We start from the raw sequence: 20,190 nt of genomic DNA, 5'->3' as shown, positions 1-20,190 counted from the left end.
GTTTATCAATTATTATCAACAATTAATGAAAGTTAAGAAGTTTTTAAACATTTTTTGCTTAAAATTAAAAAAAAAATGTATTTTGCCTATTGTAGATGGTTTGAGTAAAACCATTTTTCAATTTCTCAAAATAGCTATACTCTGTTGCTGTTATGTATTAATTAAATACTTTTAAAAAAAACTCTACTTTTCACAGTTTAAAAAAAAGTTAAAGTAAAGTTGTATAACATTGACACATCTTTAGAGAATACATTTTTTCTCTCGATGTGAAGAAATTATTTTGATGTGAAATATTTTCAGATGATTACTGATGATATTTCTGCCAACTGATTGAAAATTTGATTAGCGATGTAAATATTATTAATCGACAATTGATTTTTTTGTTCAGGTTCGTAGCCACCGGGGGGCAGCAGGGGCATTTGCCCCCCCCCCCCCCAATAATTTTTAAAATAAATAATTTGGAAGAAATTAACTTAAACAATGACTAAAATAATAATAAAAAAAAGGTCCTCAAAACTATTTCGGGTTAGTACTGCCCCCTCTCCAATATAATTTTTGTTCCTACGACCCTGTTGTTGGCATGCGAATGTCAATGTTACCCTCTATATGGAATAACATTGACATCAGCGGTGTTTTAGCGCAATAATTCAATGGAACGTCGTTCTAGTGCATTTTTATTATTCCGAAACGCGTACCGTTTAAAAAATATTTTTATATGCTATAAATTAAATTTTCAATATAATAAAATACGTTACTTACTACTACTTTTAAATTTTTCAATCAGTACTGAAAATTTAATTTTATAGCGCATTTGCAAACTATTTTAAAGCCTATTAATCTACAAACAAAGCTGATACGGTTTCAATCGAACTATTAGTACTTATATGTTCTAATATAAACTGTAAATCGAACTTTTAGTTCTAATCTAAAGTGTTCGTTCTAATCTAAAGTGTTCGTTCTAATCGAACTGTTAGTTCTAATAGTTCTAATATAAACTGTATACTGCAACTGAATACTGTAAATGAATTTATTATGAATTATTATTCCACGGTCGAATATAATTTCATTTTTCATTGTATTATTTTTCATTGTTCTTCTAAGACCGGCTTGACTAATTATAAATTTTTAAATTATTAAAAACTAAAATTTTATTAATTTTAATAACTTCCAATTATTTTAATTAATTCCATTTTTTAGTTAGTAAAATAAAAAATGGAAAAGAAATAATGGCACAATTAGCTTTTAATTAATTATCTTAGCCCAAAAAAATGTCGTAACATCGTTAAGAGTTGTAAATGATGCGATTGTGGAAGTAAATGGAATTAATCAATTTTCAACGTTTATGGATAAACTTTATCCTGTTTATAGTCAATCAGCTAAAATCCAAAGAGAAATAGAAGAATGCGCTTCTATTATTGGAAATGAAATTTAAAAAATTCGGCTATTATTTAATGTTCGTTGGGTAAACAGTTCTTTTAAAACTGTATCCCCCGTAGCAAAACTTTGGGTCATTGTGCAATCATTATGAAAATGTTACCAAAATAGTATGCAATTTAAAACAGAGCAAGCTATGTTTAACGGATTAAGTAAGCAAATAACATTTAGGCAGTTTGTAACTAATTTGGCATAAATGTATGATGTTTTATGTGAAATATCCACAATTTCCGAAGCATTGCAAAAACGAGACACAGCTATTATACAAGCAGATAAATGGATTCGTTGCACTATTTTATATTTAGAAAATGTAAAAGATCTTCAAAAAAAATGACACTGCTGGAAGCCGCAAGTAGTATTTATAAAATGCAGTTGTTTTCAACACCGTTGGCTAACGGTGAAGTTAGTCCTTACGGTCTTATCACAGAGCACCACGGGAGAGCGTTTAACAAGAAGTTCACGCCTCCTTCCGTACCAATGTCGCTTGTTGGGCTAGAGCTGGCGTCGAACCTCGAACCTCTGGATTCTAAGCCAGAACTCTAACCACTGCGCCACGGCTGCTCTTAGTAATACGAAACATAGGTTGAATGGTAGCACAAACAGAACCGAAGAAAAGCAAAGTATTTTAGCTTCATCCATTATCAACGAACTAAGAGTATTGGAACCAAGGGAATGGCCGTTTCTTATAAGTCTTCAATATAAAGGGAAAGATGAAGTTTAGTCGCTTTGCAAGCGTTTCAAATAGCATTTGAAAATGTATTAACGCCATCAGAGATTGCATAGCCAACGGCTATGGTCCACTACTCTTGGACCACTGCTCTTGTTCCACCACTCTTGGTCCACTATTCTTGGTCTACCACTCTTGGACCACTACTCTTGATCCACCACTCTTGGACCACTACTTGTGGTCCACTAATCTTAACTAATTTACGAATTCAAGTAGAACATGTTTCAAGCTATTGTTTATTAAACTAAATATTCAACTACTCGATTTTTTTTAAATCAGAAGAATATGTCAAAAGTTGCGATCACATCGTTCGGCTGATGATACTTCAACCAAGGTAGCAACATCTACAATTGTAAATCTTTAATGGCAATTTTTATAATCTTTAATATATAATACTTATAATGTGCAATCTGTGATTTTATTTAACTATATTTTTGAAAAAATGTTTCAAACAAAATGTATGTTTTTATAGTTTTATTAAAGATAAACAACTTTATTTTATATATCAGTTTATCAATTTAAAAATTATTACATAAAAAATTTAACTTTTATCTTCAAGGGTCGACGGCACCGGGGGGATTCCCCCCCCTCCTCCTTTTTTTTCTTTTCTTTTCTAAAGAACCTTTTTTTTGACTATTGTGCCCCTCCACTTTGAAATCCGTGTCGTCGGCCATATCTTTGTGTATCTCTACTTATTTATTATCTGCAATGTTGCAACATTTATTTACTTTATTTATTATTACCATATTTATTCGACCTAACCTAACGCGTTCCCGTACTTATTATTTTGGCAAAACATCACTGATTGACATTAGTATATTTTGTGCCGTAATTTGATTTGCATTGTGAATGATGAAATTATTATTGTAGTTTTGACAAACAAAACAGAGAAAACATCTAAATATATACTAGCACCAACCTACATTTTCGTTTTAAAAATTAGCTAAAAAATTGTATAATTGGTATTGAAAATCTAATGATACAATTTGAAAGATTTCAATTAGCTTCAGTTCTGGTAGTGTTTGTTCGAATAAATAAAAAGTATTGTCAAACTATTAAGCTCTACAATACATTATTGACTCAATATCTGACTCCGACGAAATTTCGCAGCTTTGGAATTTTTAACTGGGTTATTAATTTTTGACAGACTTTGGTGTTTGTCCTAAAACAACAATGTTAAAATACGGGGTAATTTGAATGCTCATATTAGACGAAAATGGTATCTTTTAAAATCAATTTTAGTTCAGTTCGTATAATTTCAATAATTCTACTTTTTATTTCAGCTTCTAATTCAATTAACATTTTACTTTATTCAAACTTTTCTGCAAATTTTGATCGGATATTAACTTAGTATCATTATAAATATTTCAAGACTAGAAAGTGATGTCAAAAATAAATTTTCCGTTGCATTTTTCGAACGAAAATGGAATGGATTTCTAGCCAACATATTTTTATTCAAAAATGCTAAATATCTATATTTTAATATCAAAAGTTCGCGCCACAGATTCTTTTATGTGTAACAATATTTTAATTAGACAAAAAACTAAATTTAATTTGATGAGAGCTGCTTATTGTTGCGTATAAATTTATCTTGACATAAATTCAATTCGAAAATACAAAGCAACTTGAATTTCACAACTCACATATTAGAAATTTTTTGATATATTCAATTATCTAGATGCTCATATTACCCGAATCAACCAAATTGTTATGCCAACTCTAAGTAGCAGGGACCAGTGGTTAGAGCTCTAACCAATGCTGCTCTGTTGAGTGATTAGATCATGGGTCCGTTAAAACCTCTGAGTCCATTTTGGCCATAAAAACTGTGTGCAAAATTACAATTTTGTTTTTTCTAATGAAGGAATTTTAAAAATATTCTATAGTGGAATTTCAGTAGATCTTCAGCGAATTTCAGTGGAACTTGTGACATTTTGAGCAGTCCACTATAGTTCTGATCACAAAAAAAAAACTTCGCCACCGTTAAGTCAAGTCTACTAGGAGACCTTCTCTAACTTGTTTTCTTTTAATATTTAATTTTTGTTTGAATCTTAAAATTTGACCTAATCTATAAAAAATCCACATAAAAAAAAAAAAACACTAATTAAATGCCTAAAAAAAATAAATAAAGTTTTCCTTAAAGCTCTAGTGTTGTCACAACAATGGTGGTCAAAATGACAAGAAAATTTTCTTAAATTGAATTTATTTAAAGTTTTACTGACGTTTTTTATATGAAAAAAATATTGTTTCGTTCGTTTTTAGAATTGAATTAAATTAGCAAAGTTTTTACAATACGGGTAAAACTTAAGGATTTTTTTGTTTGAAGCATTGGTCCCAGGTCTCTATTTTTATAATACATTCTATTTTTTTAAAAATTCAAATTTTAAAGCAGTTAAAATTAAGTCTTAAGAAATTAAATTTTTAATCGTGGTTGATAAATCGAAGATTATGTGTCCCAAAAAACACAAATTTAAAAAATTTCAATATACTCTTTACTGATTCCCATGCTATAGGTAACTCCCATTATAACTCCCATAACCACAATAACTCCCATAAACATTTTTTTAAGTTTTTTTAAATGACTAGAAGTGATAGATGTAAATTCTGATTTTTGCTATTTTGTGCGCATACAAACTACACTATCAGCACGTGTGCTTTATATTAGAATTTATCAGCACAATATGTTTTAATAAGATATAAAAATGTGTACTTAAATATTCCCTAAGGACATTTTTAATAATTGACATAGTTTATTATGAACATTATTAACGATTGATATAATTCCTTTTAAACATTATTAAATGTTGGTATAATTCCCTATGGACATAATTAACGATTGGTACACAAATAGATAGATAAATTCCACTTAGATATTTTTTCCGTACGAAGAAATTCTCACGAAACGCGTATAAAAGCCGCAGCGGCAAATTTTATAAAAATGTGATATGAAAGGGAATAACAAATAGTCTTTATTGATTTTTGGCGTGTAACATTTGTACAATGGATGGGCGAAGGGGGGTGGTTTTTAAATCCGTAAAAAGTACTGACTGGTTTCTTTGAAATAAAAATAAAATTCGCCCAAGTGAATTGTGTTAGAAACCAGACTAGCCGACTAAATTCGTCAAAAAAACGGACTATAGCCTGAAAATCCACTTAATTGTAAGGGTAGAACACACCCTTTCCCCACACTCCTTTCCCCTAAAACCGTCTTTGTATGCAGTTTCTACACATAAAAAATTTTTGTCTCAAAAATAATGCACAATAAAACTTATTAGTCTAAAAAAGATTTTATTTTTTATTTTTTGTGAATATTTTTCAATTTAGTTGAAAGAAGTAAAAACTAGAAATATGCTATACACATGCTCAAAAGACAAGCTAACTCGGAAAACATCTGCTTTTTGTTGTTTCACAAAAGTAATGTATAACAACTTGAGCGTTTTATTGCTTTTTTTTAAAAAAATGCGCTATTGGACTAAAAATTTGACTAAAAGATGTGCATTTGTCGCTAGTAGGTCTTTATTATTTTAAATTTTTTGTTGAAATATTTAAAGAATACCCAGATACTACGATGATAAAACGCATATTTTTGAAAGAAAGAAATAAATTTTATAAAACTATATAATAACTATAAGTTTAGTGCAATAAAAAAATTTAGAAAATTTCCGGAAACTTTAGGCAAATTTTCCTGAAATATTTGCATTTAAAACTCCCAAGTGCTATTTTAAAGAAGTGCGAAATTTATCAAAAATTGATTCAAAACATCTGCAAATGAGTCTTTTTTTCAAAAAATAGCCAAATATAGTAAACTATAACATCAAATTATGGTTGTAAATACATTGTTTAATTATATTTTTTGAATAAAAAAACAAAGATTAAACATTTGTCATTCGTTTTTTTAATATAATTTGCTCGTTAATAGTTATAAAGAAATTGAAATTCACTTCATTTAAAAAACTGTTCTTTTTCTTGAAGTAAACAGTTTGATAGACAACATGATGACTAACTTAAGTATCAATATAGTTACTTACATAGCTTTTATGTGGATCTCAAATTCTAGTTTACAACTTTATGTCTAAATTAGAATTGTAGTTTAAAGTAGTTTTAAAAATATTAGTTTTAAGCAAATTAACCATTAAAATGTCTGTTTTTAAAAGAAATACAAAAATATTTACTACATCACTAATAAGAAGATAGATGTTGTAAACTGGAATTATAGATGTATATATTAGGAATCCATGCGGGAATTTTCAGATCATATGATTTATCATAGATGGCTATCTAAGAGTCTGTAAGTTAGTTATTCTATCAATCAAAAAGATGACTCAGAAAACATTATGGACTTTTTAAATATATATTTGTCTGCATAATGTTATTTTTTGATGCGGAAAAAGAAATGGGCAAGAAGAATAAAGAAAAAGAAGGGGACAAGAATTGATCCCTGTTCCTTGTCTCCTTGTTGTTACTTATATACATTAATGACCTTCCTAAAGCCTCTACAAATCTTGATTGCATTATGTACGCAGATTATACCAATCTGTTTTATTCATTTTCTTGTCCATCGATGACCTTTTTGACAGTCAACCTTGAGCTTCAACAACTTAAAACATGGTTCAGTGCTAATAAGTTATCAATAAATGTACAAAAAACTAATTACATTTTGTTTCATTTAAAGCAACAAAAATAGGCATTTCCATCAATTCTTCTCCCACTAAACATTGATTTCAACAATATTGAAAGAACCCAAACAATTACATTTCTTGGAGTGGTTATAGACAAAAACGTCCAAATAAAAGCCATCAACACTCAAGTATCTAAAAATCTTGGTTTACTTTTCAAAGCTAGACCATTTTTATCACAAAAAAACTTAAAAATTCTTTACTTTTCGTTTATACATAGCCATCTTACATACGCTAACATTTCTTGGGGAAGCACACACAAGACACAATTAGTGTCTTTTTATCGACGGCAGAAACATGCTTCTCGAATTATATATCATAAAAACAAACATACACTTGCTAAACCTCTATTAAAAGAAATGAAAGCGCTAAACATTTATCAAATAAATATCTATGCTAATATACTATTTATGCTAAAATATAAAATGGGATTAGTACCTTCACGGTTCACAGAAAATTTCTTTCATTCAAATACCAATAAGTTTAACACTAGAGCAACTGGTAACTTTATCGTACACCGTAAAAAAACAAAAAACTCTCAATTCTCTATCTCTTATCGCGGCCCCTATTTTTTTTTTTTTTTTTTTTTATGCTCTTATATATTTAGGTAGAAATAAAAAATAGTCGTAATACATAGATCAAATATAAGAACACGGATTTCGTAGAGGGCCTAATGGTCCTGTCGTCGAGAACCGTTTATAATATTTAAAAATCGTCAAGAACCGTTTACAGTAGGGGAGAACGGGGTGAGATGGGACATGAGGTGAGATGGGACTTAGCAATATCTCAGTGAAAAATTTAATAAAGCATAAGTTTTTTTTATATATGTTATAAGTTTGCAACAGCTTCTTCAAATTATTGTGTTTTTTATGTTTCAGAAGTATTTTTTTTTCGGATATTTGCGAATATGTAAAAATCCAACAATTTTCCTGGATTTTGAAGACATCATTAATATTAAATATTTATGTGTTATTTGCATATATTTTTATGTTTATGGTTTTTAATTATTCACTATTGTTTTATTTAACTACTGAAGAAATATGATTAGCATATGGCTGCGAGAACTATATAAAATAAAGGTTTTCTCACACCTACTAGTGATGGGGTGACTTGGGACAGGAGAATTGGAGTGAAATGGGACTCTGTTCAATTTTATCATTTTTTTAATTTACTGTACTTTAACTTTTATAATCAATATTTTTGTAAAAAAGCAAGTGAACAGAAAATTATGTTTATGTTTATGATAAGTTTTCAATGTTTACTTTATAGTAAAGTGTTTTTTATCATAGAAAATAATAATAGTTATATTGGATTTCTTTGTTACTTTGTCCTGAAGACATCTTTCACAGTAAGTATTGCTTTAATGCCAATCATTTTTGTATTTTAAATTAAGTTTAAATAAAGTTCTTCACTATTAGCCTTATTAAATTTAATCGCATAATAAGTTTTATAAGGTTGTGATTTTATTTTCATTAAAATAAATCTAAAATTTATAGCCTAATCTGGATTTTGGTTAATGCAATTAAAAAAAGCATAATTTTTTTAAATAATGGAGTGTGTAATTTGAGTAATAATATTTCAGATGTCAGGAAAGTAAAAACGAGTGACAAGTCGGTTAAAGCCTGATGCTCATACAATAAAAGCTGCTGTGATGCCTGTCGAATCTGGCAGTTTATCACTACGAGCAGCTGCACAAGAGTATACAATTTCAAAATCAAGTTTACAGCGGAAAATAAAGGTTAATAAAGAAACTTCTTACAGTAACTTATACTTTGATGAACAACATAAATATATTTTTGATAATACACAAGAAGATGAACTTTCAATATATCTTCGTCAAGCATCTAATATGCATTATGGACTTGATGTTAGAGAAACAAAGCAACTTGCATATCCATATGCAATTAAAAATGACATTAAAATACCAGAAAACTGGAAAAAGAGTGAAACAGCTGGAACTGAATGGTTTTATATATTCTTAAATCGTACAAAATTATCTATTCGTACGCCAGAAGCTACCAGCCTCAGTCGAACAACTAGTTTCAATTGCACAAATGTAGATACTTTCTTCAAAAACCTTGACAGTGTGCAGAAGCGCTATAACTTTTCTGCTGATTGCATTTACAATATTGATGAAACAGGTCTGACAACTGTTTATAAGCCAGTGAAAGTGATTGCTGGTAAAAGAGTAAAACAAGTAGGACAGGTAACTTCTGCTGAAAGGGGAATTACAATGGTGAGTTGCATTAATGCCCTTGGAAATTTTATTTCACCGTTTTTGATATTTCCTCGTGTCCACTTTCGTAGCCATATGCTTAAAGGTGCACCAACAGGTACAAGAGGTGATGATAATCCTAGTGGATGGATAAATACAGAAATTTTTTTGAAATGGTTTGATCATCTTGTGGAGTATGGACATCCTAGCAAGGATCATCCATTACTTTTAATAATGGACAACCACAAAACTCATATATTGATTGAACTGATGGATAAAGCTAACGAAAGCAATGTTGTGCTCTTGACATTGCTACCCCATTGCAGCCACAAACTCCAACCACTTGACAGATCAGTATTTGGGCCATTAAAGAAATTTTACAATTCAGCATGTGATTCATGGTTAAAGGCACATCTAAATACTCCTATGACGATAAATGACATTTCTGAAAATTTAGGAATAGCATATATTGAGAGCCTTTACTTCCCAAAACATTCAAAATGATTTTAAAGCAGCTGGCATTTTCCCGTACGATCCATATGTTTTCAGTGATGTCGACTTTTTATGTTCTTATGTATCTAATCGACCAATTCTAGCAAATGACAATTCCGACAAACAAACAACCCCCACATCACTGTGTATTGTATCTGAAGTTATTAATGAAAAGAAACAGCAAATCAGCACTTCTGCCTACCATTGGACAGCAGAAGATTGGATAGTAGAAGAAAAAAGGCCATTACCAAAAGCGGGTGAAAGGGTGGCAAAGAGAAAAAGTGCAAAAAGAAAATGTTCTAGGTCTCTGGTATTGACTGACACACCAACAAGAAATGAACTAGTTGAAAGTTTATCAGAATGTAAAAGAAAAAAAGAAGATAAAGATAAGAAAAGAAAAAAAAGTTACCCCCTCAGACGTCAACGTAATTTTAACTCAATTTAAACATCACGCAACCCGTTGAACAAAGTTACAAATGCATTTAGAATGGTATTTTATTTTTGTTAAACATAAATAAATTTTGTGTATTGTTATGTTTATAAGGAGTAGAATAAACAATAAAATAATGCTTAAAACTATTTGTTTCTATTTTTGTCCCATTTCACCTCAACCATTGTCGCATTTCACCCCAACATGGAGTGACATGGGACAAACAGCGTCACTTTAAAAAACCAAGCCCTTGAACTTTTATTGACAAAACCACTGGCCTCCAAATTCCCCCGATCTCAATCCTTTAGATTACTCAATATGGGATGAACTCGTCCACCAAATGAAATGGAATAAAATTAAATCAAAATTAACATTCAAGAACTTAAACGAGCTGTAAAAAACATTAGAGTAAATGTAGCTTTAGAAAGTTGTACTAGTTGGACCAATCGCTTATATCGTATGTCAAAAAAAAAAGGAGACTATTTACATTAAATAAATCACGTCGTTTTGTAGAGAATTTAATAATAAATCTTTAAAAAAAAATTCACTTTTCTAGCTTAAAAAATAACAAAGTTATAATAAAAATACTACCTATGCCATTTATCTTGGGCCACCCGTTAATTAACAAAAAACAAAAAACAAAAAAAACAAAAAAACAAAAAAACAAAAAAACAAAAAAGAAACAAAAAACCGAGCTTAAAAATATACACGTTCGTTATCTAGTGAGATTACAATTTTTTTAGTTTACTTTTAAAAGTTTTGTTCCACAGAAAAGCGCCACGATATGAAATAAAGGATCTTCCGAAATTTGTATGTGAATAAGGTTGGTAAATCAAATTATCATTTCTTAAGTTATATATAGTTTTCTTTTTGATCAAATATAAATTATGGAATGATATCGGAGTTATACTTGCTTTACATTTAAACATAAAACAAAGAACATTAAATACATTTTTCAGCATACATTACTGTTGTTAATTTAGTGGCTTAAAGTAATCGTTAATGTAAATAAGAAAAAGAAGAGATCTCAGTATAGATCCCTGTGGAACTCCACAGGTTATACTCAAAAACTTTTTAGACAAGGAACCATTGATTTGGATAAACTGCTTACGATTCTTTAAGTAACTCTTTAGTAAATTTAAAAAATTTCCTGTGATTCCATAATGCTCTAGTTTTTTAATAAGAATTGAATGATCTATGGTATCAATGGCTTTGGACAAGTCTATAAAAATTCCAAGAGTGAATTGAGATTTTTCAAACGAATCCGCGATATTTCGTGTTAGATGAAGTATCGCGTGTTCTGTGGAGTTATCTTTTTTAAATCCGTATTGATTATTGTGTAAAATTTTATTAATAGAAAGATGTTCGTATAACCTATTGTAAAGGATTCTTTCTTAAATTTTGGAAAGGCAGATAGAACAGAAATTGGATGATAATTTGTTATGTTAGACACTTCTCCTCCTTTAAATATAGCTATTTTAAGTTGATCGAGAAAAGTTCCTTGCTTTATTGCGCACCGAAAAATCTGAAAGAGAAAAGCTTTTATTATCTCATATGAATCGATTATAATGTTACCATTTATATCGACTATGGCTTTATTAACTTTTAACATTTTATATGCAATATCAAATTCTTTAATGAAATATCAATATTTTTTGTTGAGTTACATGGATGGATTAAATACAAAGTTAATGTTAACTTTGATAACTTTAGGCAAGTTGCATGTTTTTATTTTATGATTTCCTGTAATTTCATTTAAAATTTGCCATGTGCGCTTTGAATTATGTTTGAATTTATTTAGCAAGTTTGCGTAGTATTTTTGTAAAAGTTTTTTCTTTGACTCTCGAATCGCTTTATATAATTTTTATAAATTATCTTATATTATGTAATCCTAGGTGATTTGATACATTTATTTGTTAAAGTTATTTTTTTCCTCGGAAAGCTTGCATCCATATATTTCAAAGAAAGTTTTATAAAATGAGTTAAAACATAAATTTGCGTTAAAGAAAGTATTAATATGGTTCCGGTGTCGCGTTAAATAAGTAGATCGTTAAATAAGTAGACAGTCAGTTCTGCGCAAGCGTAACGCCTGCGCAGATACAGCGCAAAGCTTCCGTTAGGTAGGTTAAATCTATCGTTAAATAAGTAGCCTTGCTTCCGTTAGGTATAAACTCAAAAAACAAAAATAATCATGTTTTAAAATTTTTTTAAATTATATAATTAAAATGCGAGTCTATAATTACTCTGTTGAAGATGTTTAGCAGTCTATGATGGAATAATAAATTATTATAATAAAAAAGTGTCAACTTTGTGGTATGTGTATATATAACCCACTATTTAAGTTAAACTTTTATATAATTTATGATTAAGAGTTTATTATTATTGTATATTTTATATTATTTTATGTTTCTGAAGTTAATTTTATACTATGTCTCAGCATCTCAAAAATCACAGTTGTTTTGGGACTTCCATTTTATGCATTGACTTATTTGTCGATTTTGCTCAGAACTATTAGTCAATTTTGTTATGTATTTAAGAGTTGCAATTAAGTATTACTAGAAATACTTATTGAAAACAATCTAAGACCAAATTAACTGTAAATTTATTATGGATTTGAATCTAATTTTCAGAAAGTGACCCTAGGTACAGTTTAAAAAAAAGCTTATTGTACCTAGGGTTACTAATTTTCAAACCCTTTTACTTGATGGAATTTTATTAGTATAAGTCAATATACTTATACTAATACAAAGTAATTAGTATAGAGATGTGATCGTATCAGTTTTGCCTTCTTTAGACAAGTCTGGGGACTTGAATTTGGGCACTAAAACAATCTGGCTATAGGTACACAAACTTCCCTTAGACCTTATTGGACCTCTTGCCTTAATAAAACTTGAAAAAAATATATTATTACAATTACTGATAATTGAAGTAAATATATTGAAAAATTAACAATTTATGCAACTACTTTATTTTATAGATTTTTGGTTCTCTTCAAAAAACTCTAAAATTTTAGATTATTTGATAAAGTCTGCTTATTTTCCTTAAACCAATCAATAAGAAAAAGGTTCAGAGTTTAAACTGGTAGCGGTAAAGGTTTGAAAAAAGCTATTTGTTAATGATAGTATCGTTGTAAAAAGGGGCTGTCGAAGTTCAAAATTTTCTAAAGTTTTCTTTAAAGTTTGTCAATACAGTCTAAAGACAAGGCCTTAGATATTTTAAGAGACTCACCTTGCTGGCTTGATGATACCTTGATTGATATAGCACAAAGTTTGTTTTTATATCAGTTTTCTAAAATGTTTGGGTTTCCAAGTTTAAAATATCTGGATTTTTTGCATTTTTAGTTGTTTTAATTCATGTGGTCTTTCAGAAAGTTACAGTTGTATGCAAATGATTAATGTTAGAAAATCATATTGGGTGTTTCTAAGTAATGTGTCCTGATGTTGTTTTACATTGGAAGTGTGTTTAGTTTTATGATTCACTCTTTAATAGTTTAAGTAAAGGTGATGTGCCATTGTTAATGCATAGAGTTGCACATTAAAATGATTGTGATTTTTTCTTAGAAAGAAATGCAATGGTTTTGTGTAGCAGTATCAACCTAAGTTTAGTTATATAAAAAGATAATGACACGCGGTAGCATTACCTGAAATGTATTGAGAATGGTAAATTAGAGATGTTTCCTTTTGTTACTGTGTTATACTGTCATAAACAGTTTGTCTTTAGTACTATCAATGTTGTGAATATATCCTGTTATTTCTACTGTTTTTGTTTTTATGACATATTTGAATATTTAAATTCAATCAATATACATAAATATGTTTTTTTTGTTTTTTATTGTTGATTTGTTTATGTACCTTATGTTCTAGTTAATATTTAAAAAATTCATTACTTAATTTATTTTTGTAAGTGTCTTATAGATGTCTAAAGTTATACAATTGGTTAATTTAGGTCAACTATTGTTTGTTCTTTATTTTGTTATTGGCATGATGATTTGTTTTGCTCACTTTGTAGTTGTTTTTTTCTTACTGTCATCAGTTATTCAACTAGGGTTGTTGATATAAGATATAGTCAATAGGTACAGTTATTAAAGTCAGTTCTTTATTTACATACATTTTGTTGCAGTTGCAGTTGATTATAGCTACTATTACAACTACACCAAAAGTAGTATTTATAAAGAATGGCTATGTAATTTTTAATTATAATGAGATATTTGATCAATTTTTTATAGCATATTGTGAAAGTATAGACTATTCTGGCATGTTGATATATCTTTGATGGGCGGACATAAGTGTATAACTGCATTTTTGACCATTTAATGGTTTATATGAGAAAATGTGTCTTGTGTATGCCGACATCAATGGTTTTAACAGTATAGTTACACCATTCGGTTCAAACAGAATAAAAGTAATAACCCATTTCTCAAAATATGACTTCTGTAGCAAAATAATTGGGTTCATAATAATGTTTTTTTGCTCTCCTGAAAATTTACACTTTTGCAGTTATACTCTTATGTCCGCCCATCAAAGATATGGCTGTTTTAACATTTTTAACATTTATTTGATTTAAAAATTCAAATCCTTCAATTAGAGTTCATTTTGTAAATCAATTTATTGACATACATTAATCAATGCATTTATTAAGTACTCTTCTGGCACAAAAGCATTTTTATAATTGTTTTATTTATTCGTTGTGATTTTATGATACTATTTATATTATACTATATTTCTATTCTATGTAGGCTTGTAATTCCATGTGGAAAAATCGAATTTCTTCCGAAAATGCCCAAGTTTCAACCAAGTTAAATTTTTTCAAAAGGACTTAAAAACCATGTTGTTTTATTTTGCTATTTATATTGTGTAAGGATATTATTTTTCTCATTGATGTGTAAGGATATTATTATATTGATTTTATTTTCCAAATAAAGTTTTAGTGTAGCATGAAGTGTGTCGTTTCTTTAATATCGTTTGTATTTAAAACATTCTCATAGTAAGAAATAGTAAACTAAGTCACATTTTATTATTATTGCGCTATGCATACATTAAGATCGCTAAAATCGTCGAATAATACCCGTCTAGGTTGTTATTCAACGGTAGTACAATAGTGGTGTAGTGGTAGAGCGCTCGCCTCATAATCAAAAAGTGTTCTGAGTTCGATCGCCACCACGTCCTTGGCAGTACCGCGCTCAACTTGTTTCTCCGCGTAGCGATCTTGATCGTCATGGTTTGTGTTTCGAAGTTATAGAGTTGAGAGAGGGTTGTAACAACAACTAAAGCAGCCTCCTTGACTGTAGTGTCTTTTTCGGCTTTGAAGAGGTAAATTAACACACAAAAAAAGGCTAGACACGAATTAATAAATTCTCTTTTCTTTTTTCTGGGATAACATCAGAATGCTGTCCTTACTATTTATTTGCGTAGAATCAAGTAACAATTACAAATTTTACAATCATTAAGTTTAAGTGTTAAGGATAAATAATTTAACGTAAAATATTTTGCTAATATGCACAGTTAAATTATTTAGGAATACAATAAACTTCCTTGTGAGATGACTATTTTATTTAATATCTTTAATACGGGTGAATGGCCTATCAAAAAGCTTTTTCTTAAAAATATGTTTCTTGTCATACTATACTATAAAGATATAAATTGCGATTAGAATATACGTCGTGAGTTAAATATTATTAAAAGTAGTAAATTATCACTATAAAAATGCCCTTAAGTAATAACAATTCGCATGGCAAAGGAAATGCTTTTAGTTCGGTTAACGTATGTTTTTTTTTAAATTTGTTCGTCTGGGTTAGCAAAATGCCTCAATTGTTCAGTTTGTCTACTTATTTAACGATCTACTTATTTAACGTGACTTAATACGTTAAATAAGTATCCGTAAACTAACGCATGCGCAGAATATCATTTTGTCTACTTATTTAACGATCTACTTATTTAACGTGACACCGGTGAAGCAACGAAAATTGTTCTTTGAATGACGTAACATTTGCTGCATTAAAACGGCGTTTAATGAAAACTTGTTTTAGTTTGGGCGCTAATTCAGTATCAACATTTATTGAGAAAAAAATTGGAAAATGATCTGAGATGTTATTTTTAATTATACCCTTTTTAAGAGATGCATTAAATATATCTGTCATTATTGCGTTATCTATTAATGAAGCTGGATGTTAAAGTTATTCTAGTTGGTTTGTTTGTCAATGGAATTGCACAATTTTCAAATACATGGAATTTGCGTAATATTCAAACGCATTTAAGTTAATGTCACCGATTATGTAGCCTAATTTCTTTTCTTTAGTTCTTTTCTTTATTATTTTTGTATTGATAAATGAATTAAAATTGTTAATGTCCCCAGCTGGTGGTCGGTAGCAACAACTTAAAAGTATATTTTTGGGTTTTTTGGCTAAAATTTCGATCGTTAGAACTTCTTTGTCGACATTAGAAAAACTCATGTCAGGCCTATTTATAAACCTCATTTTTTCGTTTACGTAAAATAAAGCTCTACCTCCGCGCTTATTAGTATGACGTGCTAAGTGTATGATTTTAAAACCTGGAAGATAGAAATTTGAATTAGATTTAACATTGTCAGAGCTACACCAGGTTTCTGTAATGAAAATGACGCTAAAAATATTGAACATTTCCTCAATATTATTGCAAAAAGTTAAAAACTTATTTTTTAAACTTCTTATGTTATAATGTACCACATTAAAGTGATCTCGCTCAATAAATTCTTTTATTTCGTTGTTATAAAAATAAGAACAGTTATTTGAGGAATGGACTTGCAAAACCTGATAATTCACTTTTTCAAAAAATCTGACTTGCGCACACCACTGGATAGCTCTTGTAATTTTGCATCAGGAAAATAATTCAGGACATGCAGAATCCAATATTTCTATCACAAATTCAGTGGCTAAAATTAAGTAGTCCATGCAAAACCTGATAATTTATTTTTTATGTTCCATGCAAAACCAGATAAATAGTACAGCCAATCAGAAAGCAGTTTTATCAGATGACAAGCAGTTGCAAAGATGGCGGACGTTGTACCAAATATCAATATTATTAATAATGCGGATTTTGACGGCACTGTTCTCGTTGGGGAAGCCAACAGAGGTACACGAAAACGTGTTGCACGAGGGTCTCGACGGAGCATTGTTAAGAAACAAAGGTAGGCTAATAATGTTTTAGTATGTTAAATTGTTTATGCTGAATCGCATGACTTATTATCTTATTTTTGCATGCACATGCATAATGTTTTAACATGGTTTATGGCAGACCATCCCCATCCAATTCCCATTCGGTCTGATACAGCTGGGAGCCAATGCCGCCTAACAATTAGTTAATTAACAAAGTACTCTGTCCTCCAAAATAAGAAGGCCCTAACTTGCTAATCTCAAAAACGACTTTTTTATTCAGAAATGCTCGTTATGACATCATCTATCTGCTCCATAAAATTGGAGGCTCTACACCTATGAATGTTTGTTAAATGGGGCGAATTGCTAACACCCTATCTACAAAAAACGATATCAAAACAAACAAAACCCTATTTGCATGAAAAGTCCTATCTGCATAAAAAGCCCTATTTGCATAAAAAGCCCTATCTGCCTAATGAAAAGCCTATTGTACATAGGTCGTTCTTTCTGTTTTTAATGAGAAACATTTTTATTATTATTACTAAAATATCAGTGCTATCTATGATTTTGTTCTACATCTGATCAAGAAAAAACAAAGAATTACCAGTTGAGTCAACTAGTAATTTGTTCTTTCTTGATCAGATGTCGTACAAATATATAGATAGCAATGATATTATGTAACCAAAAAATTTAATATTGTAGTTAGGGTTTTTTTGATTGGTCTGCTAAAAAAAGATACAACCAAACCAAATTATTACACTTTAGAAGCAACTTTTTATTTTTGCACCAACAACAGTAGACCTACCATAATTATTAGGTATTGATAAAATAATTTATTGCAAAGATAACAATATTAAAACAAATGTAATAAACATAATTTTTGCATTTCTTCACAGATATTCTGTGGGTAATGAATTTCAATGAGCACCAACATGCAATCATAATGGAAGAAACAAGAAAAATGCTAGTATGTACAAGTGCGAAGAAATTGACGTCAACGATGTTTGGAATTTTCGTCAGAAATATTCAAGTCTTGTGAAATATTTACACAAGATAACATTATTCTTCTGCATACACGATCTGAAAAATCAAAACAAACTAACAATATCAAGACCAAGAGCAGAACTTTCTCAGCACAATTCTACATTCCAAAGGAGCAGTCCGAAATTCGTGTCTGTAAACAACTTTTTAACTTTTTAAAAGCTGTGCATCCGGTGAAAACAAGTCGATTGTCCGGAATAATATCCCGCCACTACACATCAGGCGAGCCAGCTAAGGAGAATCGAGGCGGAAACAGAGTAGGAATTAAAAATGAAAAAAAAAAAGAAGCGATAAGAAACTTTATTAGAAGTCTGCGAGCAACAGAGAGCCATTATGGGAGAAACAAAAGCGTAAGACTGTATCTGCCAACTCAACTAAAAAGTATTAATAATGTGTACAAGATTTTCAAAAAATCACTAGGTCAGCAGCAGCAGAGGGATCTGTCTATATCTTACAAAATGTTTTACCGAGACTTTGTTGGAGAATTCAATATATCATTCAAAGCACCAGCTTCAGATACATGCACAACATGTGCATCTCAAAAATCTCCTTAAAAATATTAAAGGAAACGAGAAAGTTAATCTTATTGTTAAGCTAAGAGTACACAAACTAAGAGCAAAAGCTTTTTATAGTATTCTAAAAAAAACCAAAAATAATGTCTACACACTTGCTTATGACTTGCAACAAGTCCAATCGCTTCCTAGAGTTACTTTGCAAGAAGCCTACTACTCCAGGCAATTAAGTTTGTACAATTTCGGTTTATGTGATTTGAATAACAATTCCAATCACTCATACACTTGGTTAGAGTCTCAGTCGGGAAGAGGATCAAATGAAATAGCAAGTGCCGTTTTCCACTACTTAACAACTAAGTTATCTAATTCCTTAACTTTTAATGAAGCTGTTGACACTATTCGACTTGTTAGTGATGGCTGTAGAGGTCAAAATAAAAACATTATCATGTTAGGAATGGTACAATCATGGCTGTTTAATTCGCCACAACATGTGACTAAAGTTGAGCTAATATTTCTTGTAAGGGGACACTCATTTCTACCATGCGACAGATTGTTTGGTCGCATAGAAAAGGATCTTAAAGTCAACACTGAAATTTTAGAACCGAGCGGTTTCCATGATATTTTCTTTAAACATTGCAATACAGTGAACACTGTTAATCGGGAATGGTTTGTGAAAGACTGGAAAAAATCTTGTACTTCGACATATAAAACATTGAACGGATTTCAAGAACTTAAACGCATCATTTTGCAAAAACATTTCACAAGCAAAAGAAAAGTTTATGTCACCATTCAGTCAGAAATGAACTACAAGAGTGATTTAGGAAAACCAATACAACTTCTTAAACGTGGAAAATCTCACACATTCAATCCATTAGTAATATCAGGAATGCGTCCAATCAGTGCACCGAAGCTCAAAGACATTCATTATTTGCTTGCAGTTTTGTATGGTCCTGATTGGAAAAACATTCCGGGAACTGAAGTCTATTCAATCTTGACATCAACCGCTACAATACAAGATGAAAACGCTCCGTTGTTGAGGACTGTGACTGCGATGAAGAAGACATTGGTCTTAGAGTTTGATTTTTGTTAAAATTTCAAACAAGATTATGACAAGTTAAATTTTTAAAAACTGTTTATTTGTTTAAAAAAATTTTGTTTAAATTGTTTTTGCTTTTTATTGTTTTGTTTTTTGTTTAAAATTTTTTTAAAATCAATTATAACATTGCCAAATGATGTTTGTAACAAAGTTTCATGATTTTTTCCATGCTTTATATAAGGTTACTTTCTATATATATATGTTTGTGTGCCACAAAATTTGAAATCAATTTTTGAAAGCTTTTTTCTCAACCAATTTTGCACAAATTTTGCACACTTAATCATTTTCGATGACAATACAAGGAAATGGAAAAATTTGACCAAAAAAAGTTAATTAAGTTAACAAAAATTTTATTTGTATTTCCCCATAAGAACACTAAATTAATAAAAAAAAAATTTAAAAACGTAACAGTTATTTTTCCTTCTACAAAAGATAACAAAAAAA

General features: G+C 29.7%; 2 protein-coding genes and 1 long non-coding RNA gene across 3 annotated transcripts in view; all 3 read left to right on the top strand.

Annotated features, from left to right (window-relative positions):
- Positions 1-8,485: 8,485 nt before the first annotated feature.
- Positions 8,486-9,553, top strand: LOC136074266 (uncharacterized). Its single transcript, XM_065786571.1, has one exon. The coding sequence runs from the start codon at positions 8,486-8,488 to the stop codon at positions 9,551-9,553; it is 1,068 nt and encodes a 355-aa protein (XP_065642643.1).
- Positions 9,554-12,009: 2,456 nt separating this feature from the next.
- Positions 12,010-14,909, top strand: LOC136075214 (uncharacterized). Its single transcript, XR_010635745.1, has 2 exons — positions 12,010-12,284; positions 14,707-14,909. It is a non-coding gene; the product is annotated as an uncharacterized LOC136075214 (long non-coding RNA).
- Positions 14,910-16,995: 2,086 nt separating this feature from the next.
- LOC136074265 (uncharacterized) overlaps positions 16,996-20,190 on the top strand; it is a 92,491-nt gene continuing 89,296 nt past the window's right edge. The window contains exons 1-2 of the mRNA XM_065786570.1: positions 16,996-17,077; positions 18,704-19,763. Of these exons, the coding sequence (XP_065642642.1) occupies positions 16,996-17,077; positions 18,704-19,740 (1,119 nt within the window). The 3' untranslated portion in view covers positions 19,741-19,763. The remainder of the gene's footprint in view (positions 17,078-18,703; positions 19,764-20,190) is intronic.

The sequence above is a fragment of the Hydra vulgaris genome, chromosome 01 (genome assembly GCF_038396675.1).
Source record: "Hydra vulgaris chromosome 01, alternate assembly HydraT2T_AEP".
Taxonomy (NCBI): Eukaryota; Metazoa; Cnidaria; class Hydrozoa; order Anthoathecata; family Hydridae; genus Hydra; species Hydra vulgaris.
This window is presented reverse-complemented; position numbering and strand designations above follow the sequence as displayed.

Excerpts from the sequence above, each read along its gene's own strand:
- LOC136074266 (XM_065786571.1), top strand. The coding sequence starts at position 8,486 with ATGCCTGTCGAATCTGGCAGTTTATCACTACGAGCAGCTGCACAAGAG.